This window comes from Canis lupus, chromosome 13 (genome assembly GCF_048164855.1).
Source record: "Canis lupus baileyi chromosome 13, mCanLup2.hap1, whole genome shotgun sequence".
Lineage (NCBI taxonomy): Eukaryota > Metazoa > Chordata > Mammalia > Carnivora > Canidae > Canis > Canis lupus.
Genome location: NC_132850.1, coordinates 10,795,837 through 10,816,223, shown reverse-complemented (window position 1 = coordinate 10,816,223; position 20,387 = coordinate 10,795,837). Strand labels below are relative to the sequence as shown.

Here is a 20,387-nt window from a genome sequence, read left to right as displayed (position 1 = left end):
ATCTTTAATAGTAAGTATAAAACTTCAGTCAAGTAGCTATGTTAAGATGTTTTAATATATCTAGTACATTATACCTTGTATGTAGAAAGTACTCAGGAGTATTCTATTCTTCCTTCCATTCTGATTAACAGTAAATTCATCTAGAGCATCTCTTGTACTTTTTTCCTTTCCTTCCATCTTTCCTCATTTCTTTTCCTGTTGTTCTAGCTCCTCTGTGGGTATCTTAAGATTTATTTTTTTAATTTTTTGAGAGATACACGCATTGGGGGAGGGGCAGAGGGAGAGAATCTTTCAAGCAAACTCCAGGCTGAGTATAGAACCTGGTGCAGGGTTCTATCGCAGGACCCATGAGATTATGACCTGAGTTGAAACCAAGAGTCAGATGCTTAACTGACTCAGCCACCCAGGCACACCCTGTTTGTGGGTATCTTAAAATTGCAATTAAGATAGTCTGAGGATGGGAGACGACTACTAAAATCTTCTCTCCTTTCAACTCCTATGGAAGTTGAGCTTCCAGTAGTCATTCTAAGCTTGTATGTTAGCTTGTGTTATCTTTTCACATATTTACACCCAGCTAAAGTAGGAGGGGTAAGAGGGGCTGTTGAGCTTCTTAATTTGTTCTTTGTAGCCTGTAAGAAGTCTTCAGTGGATATTTGATGATACTGATTAATGAAAGGAAACCTTTCAGATTCTTTATTTGCCCCAGTAAGCTTTAGTATGAACTAAATGCTGAGAGATTGTCAAGCAATGGGATTGATCATTGGAAAAAGATAGGATGCTACATTCTGTAGGTTTTACAGTATCCTCTGATATTAGACAAAGTATATAGTGAATCATACGTAGCAGCTTACCTGGATATCATACATAGACGTAAAAAAGTTGTGTAAACCTGGACCTATTTTAGAAAAAAACTCTTGCAAGCCCAGGATTCCAGTGTAAGTATTATATATATCATGTTATTTAATGTGGGAAACCAAAACTAGGTATAAACTTCTTAAATTTAAAATTTTATAGAACTAAACTTATATCCAAAAGAAAATTGCAAGTGAAATACAAATAAAACACAAAGCAATAGGGGCATCTGGTGGCTCAGTGGTTGAGTGTCTGCCTTTGGCTCAGGTCGTGATCTCAGGTCCTAGGATCAAGTGTCACATCAGGCTCCCCACAGGGAGCCTCTGCCTATATCTCTGCCTCTCTCTATGTGCCTCTCATAAATAAATAAAGTCTTTAAAATAAAAATCCACAAAGCAATAAAATCTAAATTGACATTTATTTAATGTGATAAATGATATTGCCTATAAAAATGGGTCACTACTCATAATTCGAAAATGGTACCAACTGTTAGGGTATAGATTTTTGTTTTTTAGAGTTCTATTATTTTATTTTATTTGAGAGACAGCTTAAGCAGGGGGTGAGGAGCAGAAGGAGAAGCAGACTCCCCACTGAGCAGGGAGCCTGATATGGGGCTCGATTCCAGGACCCTGAGATCATGACCTGAGCTGAAGGCAGAAGTTTAATTGACTGAGCCACCCAGGCACCCCAGGGTATAGATCCTTTATAAGTTTTTTTTTTTTTAATTTTTTATTTAATTTTTTATTTTTTATTTATGATAGTCACACATACACAGAGAGAGAGAGGGAGAGACATAGGCAGAGGGAGAAGCAGGCTCCATGCACCGGGAGCCCGACGTGGGATTCGATCCCGGGTCTTCAGGATCGCACCCTGGGCCAAAGGCAGGCGCCAAACCGCTGCGCCACGCAGGGATCCCCCTTTTTAAGTTTAATACGAGTACAGTACTGTGGATTGTGATGACTGTCATCTTGCCACTTTTCTCTGACTACTGGGAAATCTTCATTTGTACATCACATCGTATGGGGTTATTTGGCCTTTACCTCACACATGTGCACTTTCATGGCCAAGGCTCTTCCGTGACAAGTAGTAGTACTTGGTGCCAACTTGATCATAAACAAAAATTGGCAATGAAATATCTTGGCACCACTTGGATTTAAGGTTGTTCCTGGAATGATTCAATGTGTAGTTATACAGATTTCTATAGGTTATCAAAAATGAAAATGTAAAAGATTATGGTAGATACCTATTTATTTATTTATTTATTTATTTATTTATTTATTTATTTATTTATATTTTATTTATTTATTCATGAGAGACACAGAGAGAGAGAGAGAGAGAGAGGCAGAGACACAAGCAGAGGGAAAAGCAGGCTCCACGCAAGGAGCCCGACATGGGACTCGATTCCGAGTCTCCAGGATCACGCCCTGGGCTGAAGGTGGCGCTAAACTCCTGAGCCACCCAGGCTGCCCTAGATCCCAATTTAAAAACCTTCTTGTGGATTTATACTAATTGAGTAGTAGAGACTTTTACATTTTTTTGCTTTTTTGCTATAACTTAGCTGATTTACACTAAATGGCTTCTGTGGTTGCTGTATGGGTCAAGAAGTTGGGTTATAATTGTCCTTATCTATATATAAGTTTATTTTTTTTAAAGATTTTATTTATTTATTCATAGACAGAGAGAAAGAGGCAGAGACACAGGCAGAGGGAGAAGCAGGCTCCATGCAGGGAGCCTGATACGGGACTTGATCCCGGTTTCCCAGGATCACACCATAGGTTGCAGGCGGCGCCAAACCACTGGGGCTGCCCATATATATAAGTTTATGTAGGCCACTGTAGACTCTATCTTAGGTGGTTATCAAATTCACATTTCATTGACAGTGTCCTGTAATTTTCTAATTTTTGCCCTTTACTATACATTCACTGTTCATTGGCTTTGATCTCAAGCCCTTAGAGAGAAAGGACATGATACTTTGTGTAAGAATATGGCTGAGGGGAAACTAGAGAGGGCTGGTAGAAACTTCACCAGAAATGCCACTGAATCAGTGAGTAAAACATCATTATTCATAAAGGAAATGTGATACAATGCAGATTGCAAATCATTATTGAAGCTGAAAAAAATAATGGTGCCATTTTGAAGCCTTTTTTTCCAAATTAGATACTTCTGTTAATTACATATATGCCAAACTTTTGTTATAGACAAATACAAATTTAGTAATTAGGTATAATTTTGGATAGTAACTGAAAAATTAATCTTTAGTATTAGGATACCTTAATTCCACCCTCTTTTCTGTAATGGCTCATGTCTGTAACTGGGTAACTAAAAATAATAGAAATCTTTTGAATACTATTCTTTTTTTATTTATTTATTTATTTATGATAGTCACACACACAGAGAGAGAGAGAGAGAGAGGCAGAGACACAGGCAGAGGGAGAAGCAGGCTCCATGCACCGGGAGCCCGACGTGGGATTCGATCCCGGGTCTCCAGGATCGCGCCCTGGGCCAAAGGCAGGCGCCGAACCTCTGCGCCACCCAGGGATCCCTGAATACTATTCTTGACTGTTAAGCTATTTCACTGAAGATTAGCGTTTTGAACATATATTTCAATTTTTCAATGTATAAATATCTATTTGATAACATTGTATTGTTTCTTTTGCCACCTTAGATTTTGTTTTTGTATCATGTAGAAAAACAGATGTGTTTTGTTTTTCTCCCTTGAAGTGCTTTGTTTCCCCAAGAAAATGATTGCCATATAGATGTGTCACCTTTTCCACAGGTAAAATGGTATGGAGAAGTAGCCAGATACTTGGGTTTTCTGTAACAAAGGAAAATTCCCCTAAAAGTTGTTATTGCTATTACTGAGGGCAGATGAATTTCTGGCTCCTAAATTGGAATTTAGGATTCTAGGACTCATTTTTTAAAAAAGATTTTATTTATTTATTCATGATGGACACACAGAGGCAGACATATAGGTAGAGAGGGAAGCAGGCTCCCTGCAGGGAGCCCACTGCAGGACTCGATCCCAGGACCCCAGGATCATGACCTGGGCCAAAGGTAGATGCTCAACCACTGAGCCACCCAGATGCCCCTAGGATTCATTTTTTTTTTTTTTTTTTAATTCAGTTCTCTTGTCCTAGTGGTGGCTCATCTATCTAGAGCTCTTGGGAAGCATAAGAACAAATGGTCCAGTTGTATAGCTGCTAAAGGTTATTTCTTTAACTGCCAGAAATTTATCTTAACTGTACATCTTTTAGAACTTATATTTATGGATATCTTTTAGAACTTATATTTCCTGCCTTCTCTGTATAAAAATAAAGTTTAAATAAAAAAGTAGTGCATGCTTAATTCAGAACATATGGAGAATACAAAAAGTAATGCTTTTGGTAAATAATTAGGTGTATTTGATATGACCCATGTGCTATACTAGTTATAGAGGATATAAATTGTGAATAAATAACATGTTGTCCTTGTCTTTACAGAGCTCAGGCTAGTATCAAGTAGAAAATAAAAATCATGAGGATTGAAGTTTTAAAAACTATGGTAATGATATAAGTCATGCTTCTAAAAAATTTGTAGCTATGTAGAAGTGCATAAAATAAAAGCAAAAGCATTTCCCACACTCTTTCTTTCTGTTTTTTTTTTTTTTTTTTTTTTTTTTTTTTTTAAGATTTTTTACTTATTCATGAGAGACAGAGAGGGAGAGAGAGGCAGAGAGAGAAGCAGGCTCCATGCCAGGAGCCTGACTTGGGACTCCATCCAGGGTCTCCAGGATCAGGCCCTGGGCTGAAGGCGGTGCTAAAACGCTGAGCCACCCAGGCTGCCCTCCCACATCCCTTTTTAGGGATAAACACATAGTTCTCATTTGTTAACTTCTTAATGTAAAGTTAGAGGGCATAAAAGTGGAGGTGATTAAAATGAAGAGTAATTACAGAATATAAAGCCATCTCACTCATCTTGTGGCAAGGAGCTATATACTTCCAACCAAATTTGGCAACTTGTGTTGGTTTTGATTTTAACTTGTGTGTGTGTGTAAGATTTTATTTATTCTTGAGAGACACATAGAGAGACGCAGAGAAGTCCTGTAGTTTCTTTTCTTTTTTTTTTTTTTTAGTCCTGTAGTTTCTTGGGATAAAATGTGTAAAGTTGCCTTGTATCGTGTAAAATGCTACATTTTTTAATGCACATTATAGGAAAATGAGAACTATGCATCTGTAAGAAATAGTTATCTCTAGCATGAAACTGTATGAGGGTAGACTTCGGACTGTAGCTGTGATCTTTTTAAATGAGTAACTAGAACCTAGAGTTTTATATATGCAATTGGGGAAGACTCAGTTGTATTGAGACCATCATATACTCTATTGCTGTTACCCCAATCTTAACACTTAAACCTATTAATAAGAACACTAATGATACTTCGGTCTACTAAAATTTTACTGGGACTCTACTATTTACACTATTCTGTCAAAAATGACAGTGTACTAGATTTTTTAAAAAAGATTTATTCATGAGAGACCCAGAGATAGGTAGAGACATAGGCAGAGGGAGAAGCAGGCTCCCCAGGGGGAGCCTGATGCGGGACTCCATCCCGGGATCCCGGGATCCCAACTTGAGCCAAAGGAGCTACAAAAATTAGATGCTTAAGAATATAGTAGAGTTGCAGATATATAACCAGAAGGAAAAACAGTAAGAGAAAGAAAATGAGATTGTCCTGCAGAGCAGTAAGTTAATTATTTATGTCTGTGATTCCCTGCATTTTGGATGACTCTGTCAAAGTCCTGCTAAGTCCGAACTTTTGGTCTAATTTGTAGTTATGCCATTTGGTTTCTTGAAGCATCTTCACAAGCCACCTACATTCCTTATATAGCTGTGGGTAGCAGCAAAGCCCCGAAGTTCCCCGGACTGATGAACAAGGCCCCGGAGCTTTGCTTTCCTGGAGAAAGTATCCTCCCCCGTCGCCTGCGCCCCCCGCCACGCGACACAGACAACTTTCCGGAAGGAAGCAAAAGCAGTTATGGAGGTGAAACTTGGTCCCACAGCTGCCCAAATTCTAGGGACAGCGAGCTAGAAGTCGGTGGATGTAGGGAAGCAAGTAGTCCGCGATGCGTGCTTCCCCAGCCGCCGAGTTCCGGGGATTCCCGAGGCTGAAGACCTGAGGCCCAGCCGAGCCCCCTCGAGCAAGGCCCGCCCTTCCCGGGGGGTGAGCTCGGCGGGCAGCGGCCGCAGCTCCCGAAGCGTGGGTGGTGGCGCGGCCGTGGGTGCTCCGTGGGTGCTCGGCGCACAGCCCCCAAGGTGAGAGCCCGGGGGACCCGGGGTGTGGGGATCCGGGGGGCGGGGATCCGGGGTGCGAGGGGCCGGCAGCGGGAATCCCGGAGCGGGGAGCCGGGAGCGGGGGAGCGGGGAGCCGCGCCCTCCGCGGGGGGCCTGCCCCGCCCTCCTCTCCACCCAAAATTGTCCTAACGGCCAATCGTCCGTCGCTCACCTCGTTTCCAGCAGGTGACCGGTGGCCAATCGCCAGCGGTTTCTTTGCCAGGAGCCGCCAGGCGCGGCCAATCGGTGCGGCCTCCAGAGCCGGCGGGCGGGGCGGGCGGGGGGCCCCCGGGCCGGCCGTGCCCCAGTGGGTGGACTGGTGGACTGCCCCGCGGCGGGGGACTCGGCCGGAGGGGCAGGCGGGGGTGCGTGGACGCGGCCCGGCGCCCCGCGGAGGCACAGAGGGCGGGGCCTTGGCGGATGGCTTTCTTGCTGGCCACTTGCGGAGTGAGTAGACCCCGGGGTCTGGGAAAGGGGCCGCCCCCCGAGTCCCGGAGCCCCGGCGCCCGGGCCCTGCTCCCCGGGGAGCTGCCCTCTCCGGCCGGGATGCGCTGGAGGCCGGGCCCCGGGCCACGGGGGTCGTTCGCCGCCAAACCACAGGGCAAGACTGACTCCTCCTCTTTTTTCTCATTTTCTTTTTCGAAAGCGGTCCCGAGCCATAAATACAAAAGTTAAGCTTTCTCGTAATGTGAAAGCTTAATTTTGATCAGTTGCCCATTAATAGAGTCTTCAGTTTCAGGCCAAACATTTTGTTTTGTTTTTGGCACTGTGTGTTTCAGGCTGGCCCAGTAGCTTTTTGTGTGAAATAATTATAGGTGCCATTCGTGAGCTTGCGTGGGGAGGGGGATGGTTTTACACTTCTTGAGCAGTTTGTGCAAAAAAAATATTGAAAACTTTGGAATAGTGTGAGGTTCTCATAAAAACTGCAGGGGAAGGTATAGGTTCTAAGCACAGCTCAGTTATGGGAAGTTGAGTATAATGAATAGTCCAGGAAGCATGTATCAGGCATGTATTTTTTTCAGCATTCATACTGTACTTCCAAGTATTTTTATTAGGAAAGAGTGACAAATGTATTGAACCAGAAAACTTTCTGCTAATTTGAAGTAACCTTTCGTTTCGCTTGTCAATTTAAATTGTTTACATTTAGCTGTGTTCAGGAAATTAAAAACAAATCGAGTAATTATTTCTCCCGGTTATCAGCAGAGATATTTAGGGATGCAGTTGGCTTTCAGAGCTTTTGTAGTGAAATTTAACTTGGAAATTCTCGTCCATTGTCTGTGAATCATCTTTCAGAACATTGCCTGTATTGAACTAAATAAAAAACCCTTTTAATGAATAGTATCGATGTCTCTCATTGTCTTAAAAAATTTTTTTTAAAACTTTCCTTTTGTGTGCAGCCCAGCAAGAAACAAATTAAAATACTATATTACCTTTCCCAGCTCAGGGAAGATAATAAACTACCAAAAGACTAAAAGTCTGAGAGCTTAAATGAAAAATAAGAAATACCACAGAGAAGCCAGATCTGTTTCCCGACTGTCCTGAGTTTTTGACAGAGATGGCATTATGCTTGAAGTGCCCCTCAATAAATACTAGCCTGCAAAGGGGCTGTAGGTCACATGCATTTTGATGTTTCTGAAGTTTTGGTTGGGATTTTTTTTAATGTAAAAATATTATATTCAGTAGTAATCTTAACTACCCAGCCATCCCCAAATGCTAAGATGATGAGCGGAGCATTTAAGTTTGGCTCAGGCGGGAAAAAGCATTGTGATCGAGCCATATTCTGTTGGTTGGAAAATCCCATAGTTACATGGTTTGCAGTCTAGTACTTGAGAAAGATAATATCAGGCTTTTATTCTGAAATGCAAATTCTAGGTATCCCCTGGGATATGTCAAGTTCTATCAGTGTCTAGACTTCGTAGTGTGGAGTGATAACTGATGTTTATGGGGATTCTATAGAAAAAAAGACAGTTTTAATGATTACTGTGGTTAGCCTACAGATTGCGTTTAGAAAGATTTTTCAGTAAAGATTTAAACAGATTATGTTTGAAAAAATAGCTGTTAGCCTGAAAATATAATTAAACCATGTATTTCTCCCTAAATATTTTAATTAATTGAAGTTTCACTATACATAGGCAATTAGTCATTTAAAGCTATTTTCCATTACTCTTATTTTCCAGGTCCAATCACCAGATCCTGTTAAATTTGCCTTGTTAGTATCTCTTCAATTTGTCCTCTTTTTTTCCACAGGATAATACTTTAATTCAGGCCCTCATCATCTCTCACCTAGACTTTTGCAAAACCTTCTAACTAGTCTTCCCTCTACCTACACTCTTTATCCTGAATCAAATCAGATTGAGTAATACCTGTGCTTTAAAATCTGTTTTGAATCCGTTTGCCAAACTCAGCTGCCTATCAAGTCCTTCAAGGCCCTTCACAACCTGGTCCTGATTTATCTTTATAGTCTGAACCCAGCTGCAGGTGGGTGCTCTACCCAAGTTACCCGCTGCAGCACTGTGAACTATTAATCATTTATTTATTTTAAAGATTTTATTTATTTATTCATGAGATACACACAGAGAGAGAGGCAGAGACAAAGGCAGAGGGAGAAGCAGGTTCCCTGCAAAGAGCTCCATGTGGGATCCAGGGGCTCCAGGATCACGCCCTGGGCTGAAGGCAGGTGCTAAACCACTGAGCCGCCCAGGGATCCCCAAACTATTAATCATTTAAAACATGACTTAGTCTCTCAGGTCTTTGTCCTTTCACAGCCTTTCCCTCTTTAATTATAATTGCTCAGAATTCTAGTCAGTAACACCTCCAGTTCTTCCTTTAGCATACAGCTCATATGTTACTTGTTCTTTGATGTTTTCCTTCAGGCAGAGCAAGTTAGAGTTACTCTTGTCCTTTGTGTGCTACTATAAACACTTTGTTCATATCTCTGTATTATAGTGTTCACTAGGTTGTCGTGTAGATTTTTTGTTCAGGTGTTTGATTCTTGCATTACACCTTAACTTTAGAATTCAGAGGCCCTTACTCATCTTAGAATTCCCAGGGCCTTTGTCAATAGTCTAGTGCTTGGCACATAGTAGGTGCTCACTGAATGCTTGTTAAATGATTAAAATATGTGACTTAATGATATCCTAAGTGTGCAACCCTTTGGCTCACTTGTACTGGAGTTAGATTTATTCCTGTAAAGTAGAAATATTTCCTAAGTCGTCAAGCTCCCTGGTTGCAGCCACACCTGAGAGACAGGATTGGAGAAAATGTTTAGAAACAGTGTTATAAATGGTGAGCACATTCCCAGGCAAACTCCCCTGCCCCCCTAATCTATATGATCTGTAATATGACTTAAAGAATATTAATAGCAGTACCAACACTAATTAGTTCTATGGTAGTTAGTATCATAGGAGGTCAGAGCATGTTGCTGGGAAGGGATGAAATTTGAGCTTATTCCAAAAGATTAGGTAATGATTAATTATATTTGCTATCTGCGTTAAAAATGTCCTTTGAAGTCCATGATAGTACTGATTGTACCTGGCACAAAACAGATAATCAGTGAATATTCGTGTTGTGAAGGAATGGTTGGTGTGTGTGAGTGTGTGTGAGAGAGAGTGGGGGGATAGGGACAGACTTGTCCTTTTACATTAGAGTTCATTTATTTCTGGAGACACCTTTAAGAACTTTGCTTCTTTGCTCTATTGACTGAGCACCTCACTGTTTTTTTCAAAATGTGCCGTTTCAGTCATTATTCTACTTACTTGGTTGTTTCTTGCATTCCAAAGCCTGTTTTAAAATCTGGTCTTTCTCACTCAGTTTCAAGGTTACACTAAATGATAAAGTTTGCTTGTGTTTTAGCATTCTTTGTCATACTGTGCAGGACTTGGCTGCAGTTGGAATCTGTAAGTTCTTACTGTCTTTATTTAAATGATATTATTTTTTAAGGTAAAAAAGGGGACCCCAGGCTTTTCAAATGTGGTGTAAGGTATTTACTCACTTGATGAACATGGTTATTTACCTGGAGATATTGGCTTCACAGACTCCTAGAACTGGAAGGGATCTTAAAGTTTTAATACAACCTTTACCTAGTTTTATAATGGAGAAAACAGTTTCAGAAAAGCCAAGTGACTTGTCTAAGGTCACATAGAGACTAGAATAACCAGACTAGAGTCCAATGATTCCTGCTCTTTTGACTCTGGAGGGAACCGGGGTGCTACCCTGCTGTTGCTCTCCATCAATTGCTCTTCTCACTCCAAAACTTTAATTTTTTCAGTTCAGCCACTAATTTTTATTTCGTTTCAATTCATCTGAATCCGAAAAAAATATATTTTCCCAGAGCATATTGTTCCTTATTTGACTTCCTTCTGCTTTCCAGTCTCTTTGTGCTTATACTAACCTCAGACTCTGAGAGTATTACTTTTTTGGTTATTCTCCATTTCCCTGCAGATTACTTCTTTGCTCCAGAAGGCTGACCTGAAGTTCACTCCTTTAGATTCTGGTTTGGGAATAAATACCCCAACAGTTCTCTCTTTTCTTCTGACACTGCCTCCCATTGGCTAAGACCAACTGGAGGAGGAGCTACTTAAAGGACACTTTAGTTACAGTAGCTCCTCTTCCAGTTGGTTCTTGATAACACTGTTTCCTTCCTTGTTCACTCAGGCTTGGGCTAGACAAGGCTTCCTGCTGTTCCTATTTCCTGGGTACCTCAGCATCCCTTGTTAGTTTACCTAACCCTGCCCTCATTTCTATGGTCATTCCATTAAAGAGAAGTTCAAATATTCCATTTCATTATGCTGTTTCCAGCCTGTGTCCACGGCTGTAATACTTTGCCCCTCACATCTCTCTGTCCACATCCTGTACTTCACAGTGCTACCTCTGTAAAACCTTTCTCCTCCTTTCTTCAGTTTTTCCCTCTGATCTCCTTGTACTTTTCTGCTCTTATTTTACCATGCTTGGATCAGTTATTTGTAGACAGATGTTATTTTCTCTTATGGATTTGAAACTCCTAGAATAGGGTCTATGGCTGCTTCATCTTGGCATCCTCAAACATCTAGCACAGTGTAGTAGTCAAAAGAGATACCCCCAATGAATTACTGAATTCATATTACTTCAAAACTTGACATACTAAAATACTTAGTTTAAGGATTCATGTGTTTGAATATGAGTTTCTCCTAGTTATACTTAGAGTAAAGCTCCAGTATTTACCTAAAACTTTAGTTTTTGGTAGGCCCTTAATAGTAGTGAGACTTCTTTGCTTTCCAGAATGCTGTTAAAACTGACGATAGGTAGTAATCTGAGGTCAGAGAGAGAAGATTGTATTGTATTTTTTTCCATCCCATACTAGTAAGCTACTTAGAACTTATATAGATCTGTGTGTTTTAACATTCTTTGTCATACTGTGACAAAGTTAACTTATGGCTTTATGAAAGGTAGAGCCAGGAACCTGACCAACTAGCAGGTGAAAAGAAAAACTCTGGCTGATTGCCAATACCATGTAGTCAGATAGTGCTTTGTTAGGGGGAGTGATGTTGTAGGTGTTTTTGTTTTTTAGGAGTTTGCTTTCTTGAATGTTGAGTCATTATGTTAATGGCAGGAAGGATGTAGGAAAAAAAATAGGTATTTTGCTTCGTTTTACTGGCTATTTTCTTTTTTGGCATTTATTCCAATGTAGTGTTGATTGCTAATTTTCTAGTGCTTTTTTATTTTCTCCCCAAGTTTGTGCTTTTTATGTATAAGTGGTATTATAAATTTGTTACACTACATTTTGCTTGGAAAGTTGTACCTGAGCAGCTGTATTGCCAGATTTACTCTCAAGACACTTTAGGATTTTGTAGTTAATTTTAAGAGAATAGGGATCCCTGAGTGGCTCAGTGGTTTGACGCCTGCCTTTGGCCCAGGGCATGCATGATCCTGGAGTCCCAGGATGGAGTCCCACATCGGGCTTACTGCATGGGGCCTGCTTCTCCCTCTGCCTGTGTCTCTGCCTCTCTCTCTCTCTCTCTCTCTGTGTCTTTCATGAATAAATAAATAAGATCTTTAAAAAAATAAGCAGGTAACTTTAAAAAATTTTTAAGAGAATAATGCTGATTGATTTTGCAAGCTAAAACAGTTATAAAACTTCTGAAAAATATTTACACACTTGCACAGTTTCCAAATATTTTTATGTAAGCTTTTGAAAGAAATATATACTTATTTTTTAAAATCAGACAAATGAATCTATAAAGTAAAAATTTTTAGAGTCCCTGTCTCAAATGGTTCCCTTCCTTAATCCCAGTCCCCAGTAATAATATATGATGGATGTTGTGTGTTTTATTTCTTGTGTTGTATTTGAGGGGAGTGTGTGTATAAATAAAATAACTTAAAAATATAAGTTCTATATTATTATTCATGTCTCTATTTACCTAGCATAAATTAAGCACCCAGTTAATATTAATTGACTTGAATTCTGACAAAGCCAATTACAGAATTGTAATTGGTTTTCTACATTCAGAGCCTATAAACTCATATTTCATTTAAAATAATTTTTTAAGTAATCGCTGCATTCTGATACTTCAGAGGCAGTCTTACATGCCTTCTACACATTTATATCTCTAAAAGGCTAGTTACATGCTTTATAGAGAAGGAGCCCATAAAATTTATTGTCCAAACTAGAGCACTTTTGAGACAACAGACATGAACATTCATTATCCCAGACAAACTAAGGTATATGGTCATCCTATTCATAAACTTCAGATTTTTATGTATTTAGATTTTTAAAAAATTTTTTATTTATTTATGATAGTCACACATACACAGAGAGAGAGAGAGAGAGAGAGAGAGGCAGAGACATAGGCAGAGGGAGAAGCAGGCTCCACGCACCGGGCTCCAAGCACCGGGAGCCCGAAGTGGGATTCGATCCCGGGTCTCCAGGATCGTGCCCCGGGCCAAAGGCAGGCACTAAACCGCTGCGCTACCCAGGGATCCCATGTATTTAGATTTTGACAAGACTTTTTACATGACTTTATTAAAGAATAAATTAGAGTCTTGAAAAGACAAGCTATCAATGATTTAAAAATAGAGGAAATGGTGCAAAATCCTCCTATTTTGTGCAGTTGAGTAACCAAGTCACTTTATGGGATCAGTATTTTTGTTTTTGTCTGTAAGTCAAAAAGTTGCAAAATAGTGTATTAGAGATTATGAAGAATAAACGGTTGTACTAAGATTTAGGATTAAAGTTCATGAATTTTGACACTGATGTCTATACCTGATTCCTGTTTGACAAAATAGCTCTCTTTCCCAACTATATGAGCAATGCAGATTTGTTTGTGGTATATATATATATTTTAAACAAATTTAGAGACGCCTGGGTGGCTCAACGGTTGAGCATCTGTCTTTGGCTCAGGGTGTGATCCCGGGGTCCTGGGATTGAGTCCTCCATGGGGCTCCCTGTGAGGAGCCTGCCTCTTTCTGTGCCACTCTGCTTCTCTTACTCTGTCTGTCTCTCAGGAATGAATTAAAAAAAAATCTTTTAAACAAAAGAAAATACTATTTACAAGCCATTTTTTACAGATAAAAGTGATTCTATTTTTTGAAGAGCTAATGTACTTTCATTTCAAAAAATTGGTTTATATTATGGTGGAAAAAGGCTTTCTTTATATTGTTTAACGCTTTGTTACCAAGGTAATAATTCAATACAATTTACCTTTTGTGATTCAGGCATAATACCCAATCCTCTTCTGAAAATCTCATGGAATTTTTTTTTCTGATCTGTTTCCTATAACTATTTAATGATTTGTGTATTGTTCATACCTTTTAAAAATTATTTATTATTGTCAGTTTATCAACTTTACTGTTTTCCTTTTTTAAAGGAACTTTAAATACAATTTAACTTATGCTTACATCCTTTTATTGATTATAGATCTCTATTAAAATTGTTTTATGGTATTATCTGGTTGTTAATCGATTTTGTTTTATCCATCAAATATTCATTGAATGCCCTCTTTATGTTAGGCCCTTATTTTAGAGCCTGGAGATGCAATAATTAATTATGGTTATTTATGATTACAAATTAGGAAGGAGAAGTAGAAAGTTTAATCTTGTGTTACTTTACACATACTCTTTCATCTATCCAACAACTCTGAATGACTTGTTATTATGTCCATCCCTAGATGAGAAAATGATAGTGGAGAAAGTAGTTTGGCCAGATCATACAGGTTAGAAAGTTGCAGATTCAGGATTTAAAACTAAATCAGTCTAAAGCTGTGCTCACTTTACCTACAGCAAGTTCCTTCAGGCAGTTTTTAGATTACATTTTAGTCCTCTTATGCCGTGAATTCTTTTCTGGTATTATTGTTATTTAAGAGAAAAGTGTAATGGATTGAAGTCAAAAGAATGAGAATCCCAAAAGTCAAAAGAATTTAAATCCCAGTTAAAATCCCTACTTCATGATTTGGGTAAATGCTCATAAAATAGAGTTAATGTCTATTTTCCTGTCTTGTGATGATCAAATTAGAAAACTAAGTGTCTAGCAGAGGTTCTGATACTTGGAATTTTTTTTTGATATATAATGTACATCCATGGTGAATCCCTGGCGGTAGAGAACTAACTGTTCACTTAGAACTACAGAAAAAGACTTTACCTTTTAGGATATTCTTGGGGTACCTAGCATGCTGGTAAGATAACTATAGATACCATGTTGATAAAAGAGAACCCGATTTGGAGCCTTAGATTTTTAGAACATTGACTTAAATGGAAAATAACCTGAAATTACAATGAAGGAAAGCATTTAATATTAGGCTTAATTTTGTTAACAGTTTCAAATTGATAATCCTCAAATGAATTGATAGTTGAGTATTCTTTAGGATTAAAAATAGAAATTCTTGTTGTGAGAAATTCTCTATACCTCTAAATCCTGTTCTTCATTTACCTGAAGTGGATAAAGCATAGAGACAATAGGGATTATAAATGCTTAGGAATTTTCAGTAATCCAAGGAAATAACAGATTAGTATATTCCACATAAAATCGTGATCTTATTAATATTTCGGGTTTCTTTAATACACATTTTTCATCATTAAACCAACTTGTAAGGCATTTGGTAAGGAGACAAAATGGTGTCACTTCTCAAAAAACTTAATTTGCTAACAAATTTCTAAGAACAGAAAAGTCAGTAAGTTTGACATAGTGTGTTCTTTTTTTTTTTTTTAACTTACCACTTGCTGCTCATGTACCTACTTTTCCTCTGAATAGTTATAGATTTTTCTCTTATTATTCCTTTACTTTATTATGGATGTCAGACTCACAGCATGGTAAAGTAACTTTCTATTCTCTCTTTTCCTTACTTTTATGGAAGATCAGTACCACACTTGCTTTTTTCCAGTCTTCTGGTATCTCTCCAGTTCTTGAATTTTCAAAAATAATTGTAAGTGATTCAATTGTAAGTATGCTCTATACTTCTTTCATTGGATGAAAGCATATCTGTGATGCATGTCATCTCAAATTGCTAATTGTGAACATAAGCTTTCCAGATATTCTCATATTTTAGTCAAAATGACATTTCTGCAAAGTTTTCATTATTTTAATTATAGGGTATATGTTTTGCTAGTTTTTAAAAATCATCTACTTTTGTCTGGATTCATGTTTATTTTTCATTAGGAGGCTTATTTTCTTTGATGTTTTTCCTTTATTAAATTTTTAAGCTGTTACTCCCTTCTGTGGTTCTACTACTGATAACTTATTCTGTGTTCTTGTTATTCTGAACTTTTCTATGAGACTTATATGAACTGGTTTCTCTATTTATAATTATTTTTTCTCCTTTTGCAACATTTTTATTATATACTGTTTTTTTCCTATGTAAGAGAAAACATTGAATATAGGGTCCTTAGTCCTTTATGTTTTTGCTATAAATAAGATTTGATATGAAAATAATTACTCATTTGTTAATTTCTTTTTACAGTGTTGTTATTCAGCCATAGCCCTTCCTGTTCTGTGTTATTCTCCTCAGTTCCTCAAATTACTCATGACTTTCTTATTTCCTGATTCTGACCTCAACAAGACCTTAAACCACCTTTAACCACCCCTGTTCATTACTCTTCCCGTCACCAGGAATTACTTTAAAAGCTCTTACTCCCTGCCTCAAAAATTGCCTCCTGTACTGTTACACTGAAAGAATACCTCTACAAAGCAACTACAATTCATATGTATTTCAGACAGTTTTAAGGACATCCTTGCAATACTTTTTTTTTTTTAATGGAGGTGAAGTATTTGGTTATATGTATGTATAAATAGTGTTTAATGTCCTAACTAAAGTTAATAGGAATTCATTTAATTTTGTAGACATTTGTTAGTTTTGAAGTACCTTCCGAGAAGAGAAGTTGAGGTATTTGATATAGGTATTAGAAAGATAGTAGGAAGTATTTATATGCAGCTTTGAGGCAGTTTGATATTCTTCTACCAGTCTAGATACTATTTTTGAAGTTGGGTCAGATGTTTCTCTCTTGATATATTTTAAACTAGATGAAAAGATTCTAGCTGATGTAGAGTCATGTGGTACTCCTCTTTAAAAATGTACTTTAGCTTTCTTTCTTAGCAAAGAAGACTAAAGACTATTTTGTTTTTAGTATATTTGCCACATAAATTTTTTTCCTTTGCACTGATTTCTAATTTTATGGATTTATCTTAATTTATAGATTGGGTTTAATTTCTATTATAATTTAACTCTTTTATACCACAGACCATTTACCTTTATTTCTCTGTAATGGTTGTGTTTGACTTAAACTTTAAATGAATTCACACAGAAGTCGTCATTCGAGAACTATGGCGCATCAATATAGTAAATTAGGGAGCAGCAGCAACATGACTGCCAAAAGTGCAACATAATCACTTTGGTCACAAAGTGTCTACAAGGGACATGGACAAAAAAGAAGGAAAGACAGACATGAAGAAAGGAGTGAAGGAGTAGATAAAAGGGAGGAGAAGGAGAAAAGAAACGCAAAAGAAACCTAGGGAGAAGTCATGGGGAAGACCTGTGGCACGCCATCAGCAGTTGTCAGACACTGCAATCCATGCCACATACATTTATTCAAAGCTGAACTAACCCTGAGCAGTATAGTTTTGGATGAGTGGCATAGAGAATGTGTATCTGCTTGACTCCCAACCTGCTTGTTCTCAAGAGCTATTACAAGATGTCCCTGTAAAAAGTATGAAGTCACACCCTGTCTTAAAAGGATTTGCCCTGTTCTGAGTTCTTTTCAAAGGAAGATAGACCACTCTCAAATGGTGTAAAGGACTATATTCTGATGATTTGTTTTAAAACAAAACCATTAAAAAGGACACGAGTAAGTGTAGGGTTTTATATTGTAAATGTTGGATAGAAAGAGCAATAGTTAGGACTTCAAGGGAATTTTTATGAAATAGTATATGTTAGGAGGTAATGAGCCCCTTGTCTATTAAGCTACTCAAGTGAAGATTAGAAGACTTTCAAAAACATTGTAAAAGTAACTTCTTTGAATAGGAGGTTGGACAAGAAGGCATTGTTTTTGTGTACTATAAATCATAATATGTAGCAAAAACTTTTATTTCTTGTGTGCATTATTCTTACAAGATTTGAGGAAACAGTTTAATTACTATCGGTTGTCTATGTTATTGATAACTTTGAATGTTTTATTGATTGCAGATAGGGCAACTATATATGTAGTTTTTTGTTTTTGTTTTTGTTTTTTGTTTTTTTAAAGTACACCAAAGATTTATGGATTACTGTGCAAGGAAGTTTAGGCCAGTTCTGAGATTTTATGCTAATAACTCTAGTTATAACCACTTGTTATACATTACATAAAAACAGATTGGTGAGTAGATCTTTGACTTGGATGTTATGATGTGTGGAGTTTATTCTAAGGTTGAAGGAATGAGGAAGACTATCTAGAGGCAGGTTTGAGAAGAGAGCCAGAGTGAGGTTCTAGGATTATAGCAACAATAAGGAGTTGTTTTTTAAGAATTAATTTAGATGGGTTTTAGATCTCAGTAATTTGAATCTGTTTCCATTTGTTTACTGGTTTCCATCTGTTTTTAATCAGATAAGAGATTTGTTCAAAAGGATGTGTTAATTAGATTTTTACAGTGGTAGTTCTAAATAGATTCAAAAGAGGGAAACTTAAAAATCACTTTTTCTTATTTACATGCTTCACTTTTTATTCATTTATGAATGTGCCATTGACCTTTTTAATATCTAGCAAGCATAACATATTTTACGGATTTTAACTGGATCTTATAGTTATTAATAGTCATGTTATATTGCTGTGTGAAACAAAACAAAAACTAAGCCAAACAGTTCTTCTAATTTTTTCTGTAGTACAGTAATATGGAAGGAAATCACTCCCTTTTTTTGTAATACAATACTATAGTGTCTCCAAAATACTAATAATTGATTTATCCTTCCTTTTATGCATCCTTTATTATCATATTGTATATAATAAGTGTTCTTAATAGAAAGCTTTTTGTTTATCTTTAAAAATGAAGATGTTGAGCAGTCCCGGTGGTGCAGCGGTTTAGCGCTGCCTGCAGCCCGGGGTGTGATCCTGGAGACCCGGGATCGAGTCCTGGGTCGGGCTCCCTGCATGGAGCCTGCTTCTCCCTCTGCCTGTGTCTCTGCCTCTCTCTCTCTCTCTCTCTGAATAAATAAATAAATAAATAAATAAATAAATAAATAAATAAATCTTAAAAAAAATGAAGATGCTTATAGTTTTATTACATACATTATTATTATTTTTCTTCAACTTTGTTTTTTTGTGACATCTCACCGAGAAGGGATTTTTCAATACTCATTTTAAGCAGTTTCTTTACATGTATGTGGGGGGAAAAGCAAGCTGTTAAATTTTGTTAGTTTTGAAGAAACTTGAAAAAGAAAATATATTTTACAAAATAAGTTGATTTTCCCTGGTCTATGACTTAGGGTTTTGTTTAATTTTTTTTTGTTGTTGTTGTTGTTTTGTTTTTGTTTTTGGTTTTTTTTGCTGTTCAGATTCAGAATTTGAATTTTAGTTTGGCAAGAACAACAAATAGTAATAGTAATTGATAGTGATAGTAATTGTAGTCTTTAGTAGAGGTAGTAGCTGCCACATTAATAATAGTATGAGGAGAATGATTATATTTGGCAGATAAGAAAACAGCAGCTTAGAGAGACACAATATTTTGTTAGTGGCTGAGCTGCAATTAGAGACCATGCTTGCCAACCCATTGTTGTTTTCCATAATACTGTACAGTCTCAATCTGGTGTTTGTGATAATGGCTGTAAAAGTGCTTTAGTAATAATAAAGTATTGTGCAAAGCTTAGGTGTTGGTATAATATACAATGAACTCTGGCCTCCATTTATTAAAATGAGGAATGTGAAAATAATCAGCATGTTTTGACCAAGAAGTGAAAATCAAGTGTGGTATGTTGAACCACTGTATTTTGCCCATTCAGTACAGAAGTTTGCGGTTGGGTTGGGATTGTGACATTAGTGTTTCGGGACCCTTATTTTATTTCCCTGTTTAATGCATGTTATTTGGGCATGCAAATATAACAAACTGGTAGTCTCCCAAATTTTTGTCTTTTATACCCAGGATTGTTGTGTTTTTCAGAGATGATTAAAAACTCAAGTTTCTTTTGAGTAAAGTTAAAACATAGGAATCATGCTCTTGAAGTTTAAAATTTTTAGTATACAGAAAGTAGGACATGCAAATACTGGACTGTTAAACTGAGAAATAAATGGGCCCCCTAAATAAATAAACATTTACACCATGTCCAGAGTGTAGTGTTCATGCCAAGGGTGAATGTGAGTGGGAAACTTGAGACAAAAGTGTTGTCAATTTCACTTAGAGGGCCTTCTTCTTAGAAGAGGTGAGAATTTTGAGATTCTTTTTTCTTTTAATAAGGGAGGAGGAGAAGGCATCAGAACTAATGGGGTGGGTTAGGGAATGGGAGAACTAAATAGAGTATGAAGTTAAGATTAAGGGACTGGAGGAATCCAACAAAAAGTGGAGGTAAAATAGGAGGTAATCTAGGTGGTAATCTAGGTCTTTCAGCTAAATTACTGGTGCTCTGGAGGTTACTGGAAGTAATTTTGCAGGAGAGAAGAAAGTGATTGAAGAGCAGGGTAAATCCTAATTTAAGCAGCAGCATGTGTTTGATAAGGGACAGCTAGAAGTTCATGAGAGAGATTGATGTATCGCTATTCTTGGATAATTTAAATATACCTATTATTTATATAAAAGTACTATT

General features: G+C 37.5%; 1 protein-coding gene across 9 annotated transcripts in view; it reads left to right on the top strand.

Annotated features, from left to right (window-relative positions):
• Positions 1 to 20,387, top strand: part of OSBPL9 (oxysterol binding protein like 9) — a 160,756-nt gene that overhangs the window by 95,512 nt on the left and 44,857 nt on the right. For 3 of the 9 annotated variants that reach the window (XM_072772115.1, XM_072772114.1, XM_072772116.1), the window contains one exon: positions 15,483 to 15,551. The exons of 3 other annotated variants lie outside the window; for them this stretch is intronic. In XM_072772115.1, coding sequence (XP_072628216.1) covers positions 15,483 to 15,551 — 69 coding nt within the window. Of the gene's footprint in view, positions 1 to 6,124; positions 6,142 to 6,439; positions 6,607 to 15,482; positions 15,552 to 20,387 lie in introns of those variants that run through there. 3 more of the 9 variants (XM_072772123.1, XM_072772122.1, XM_072772121.1) reach the window with 3 other exon arrangements.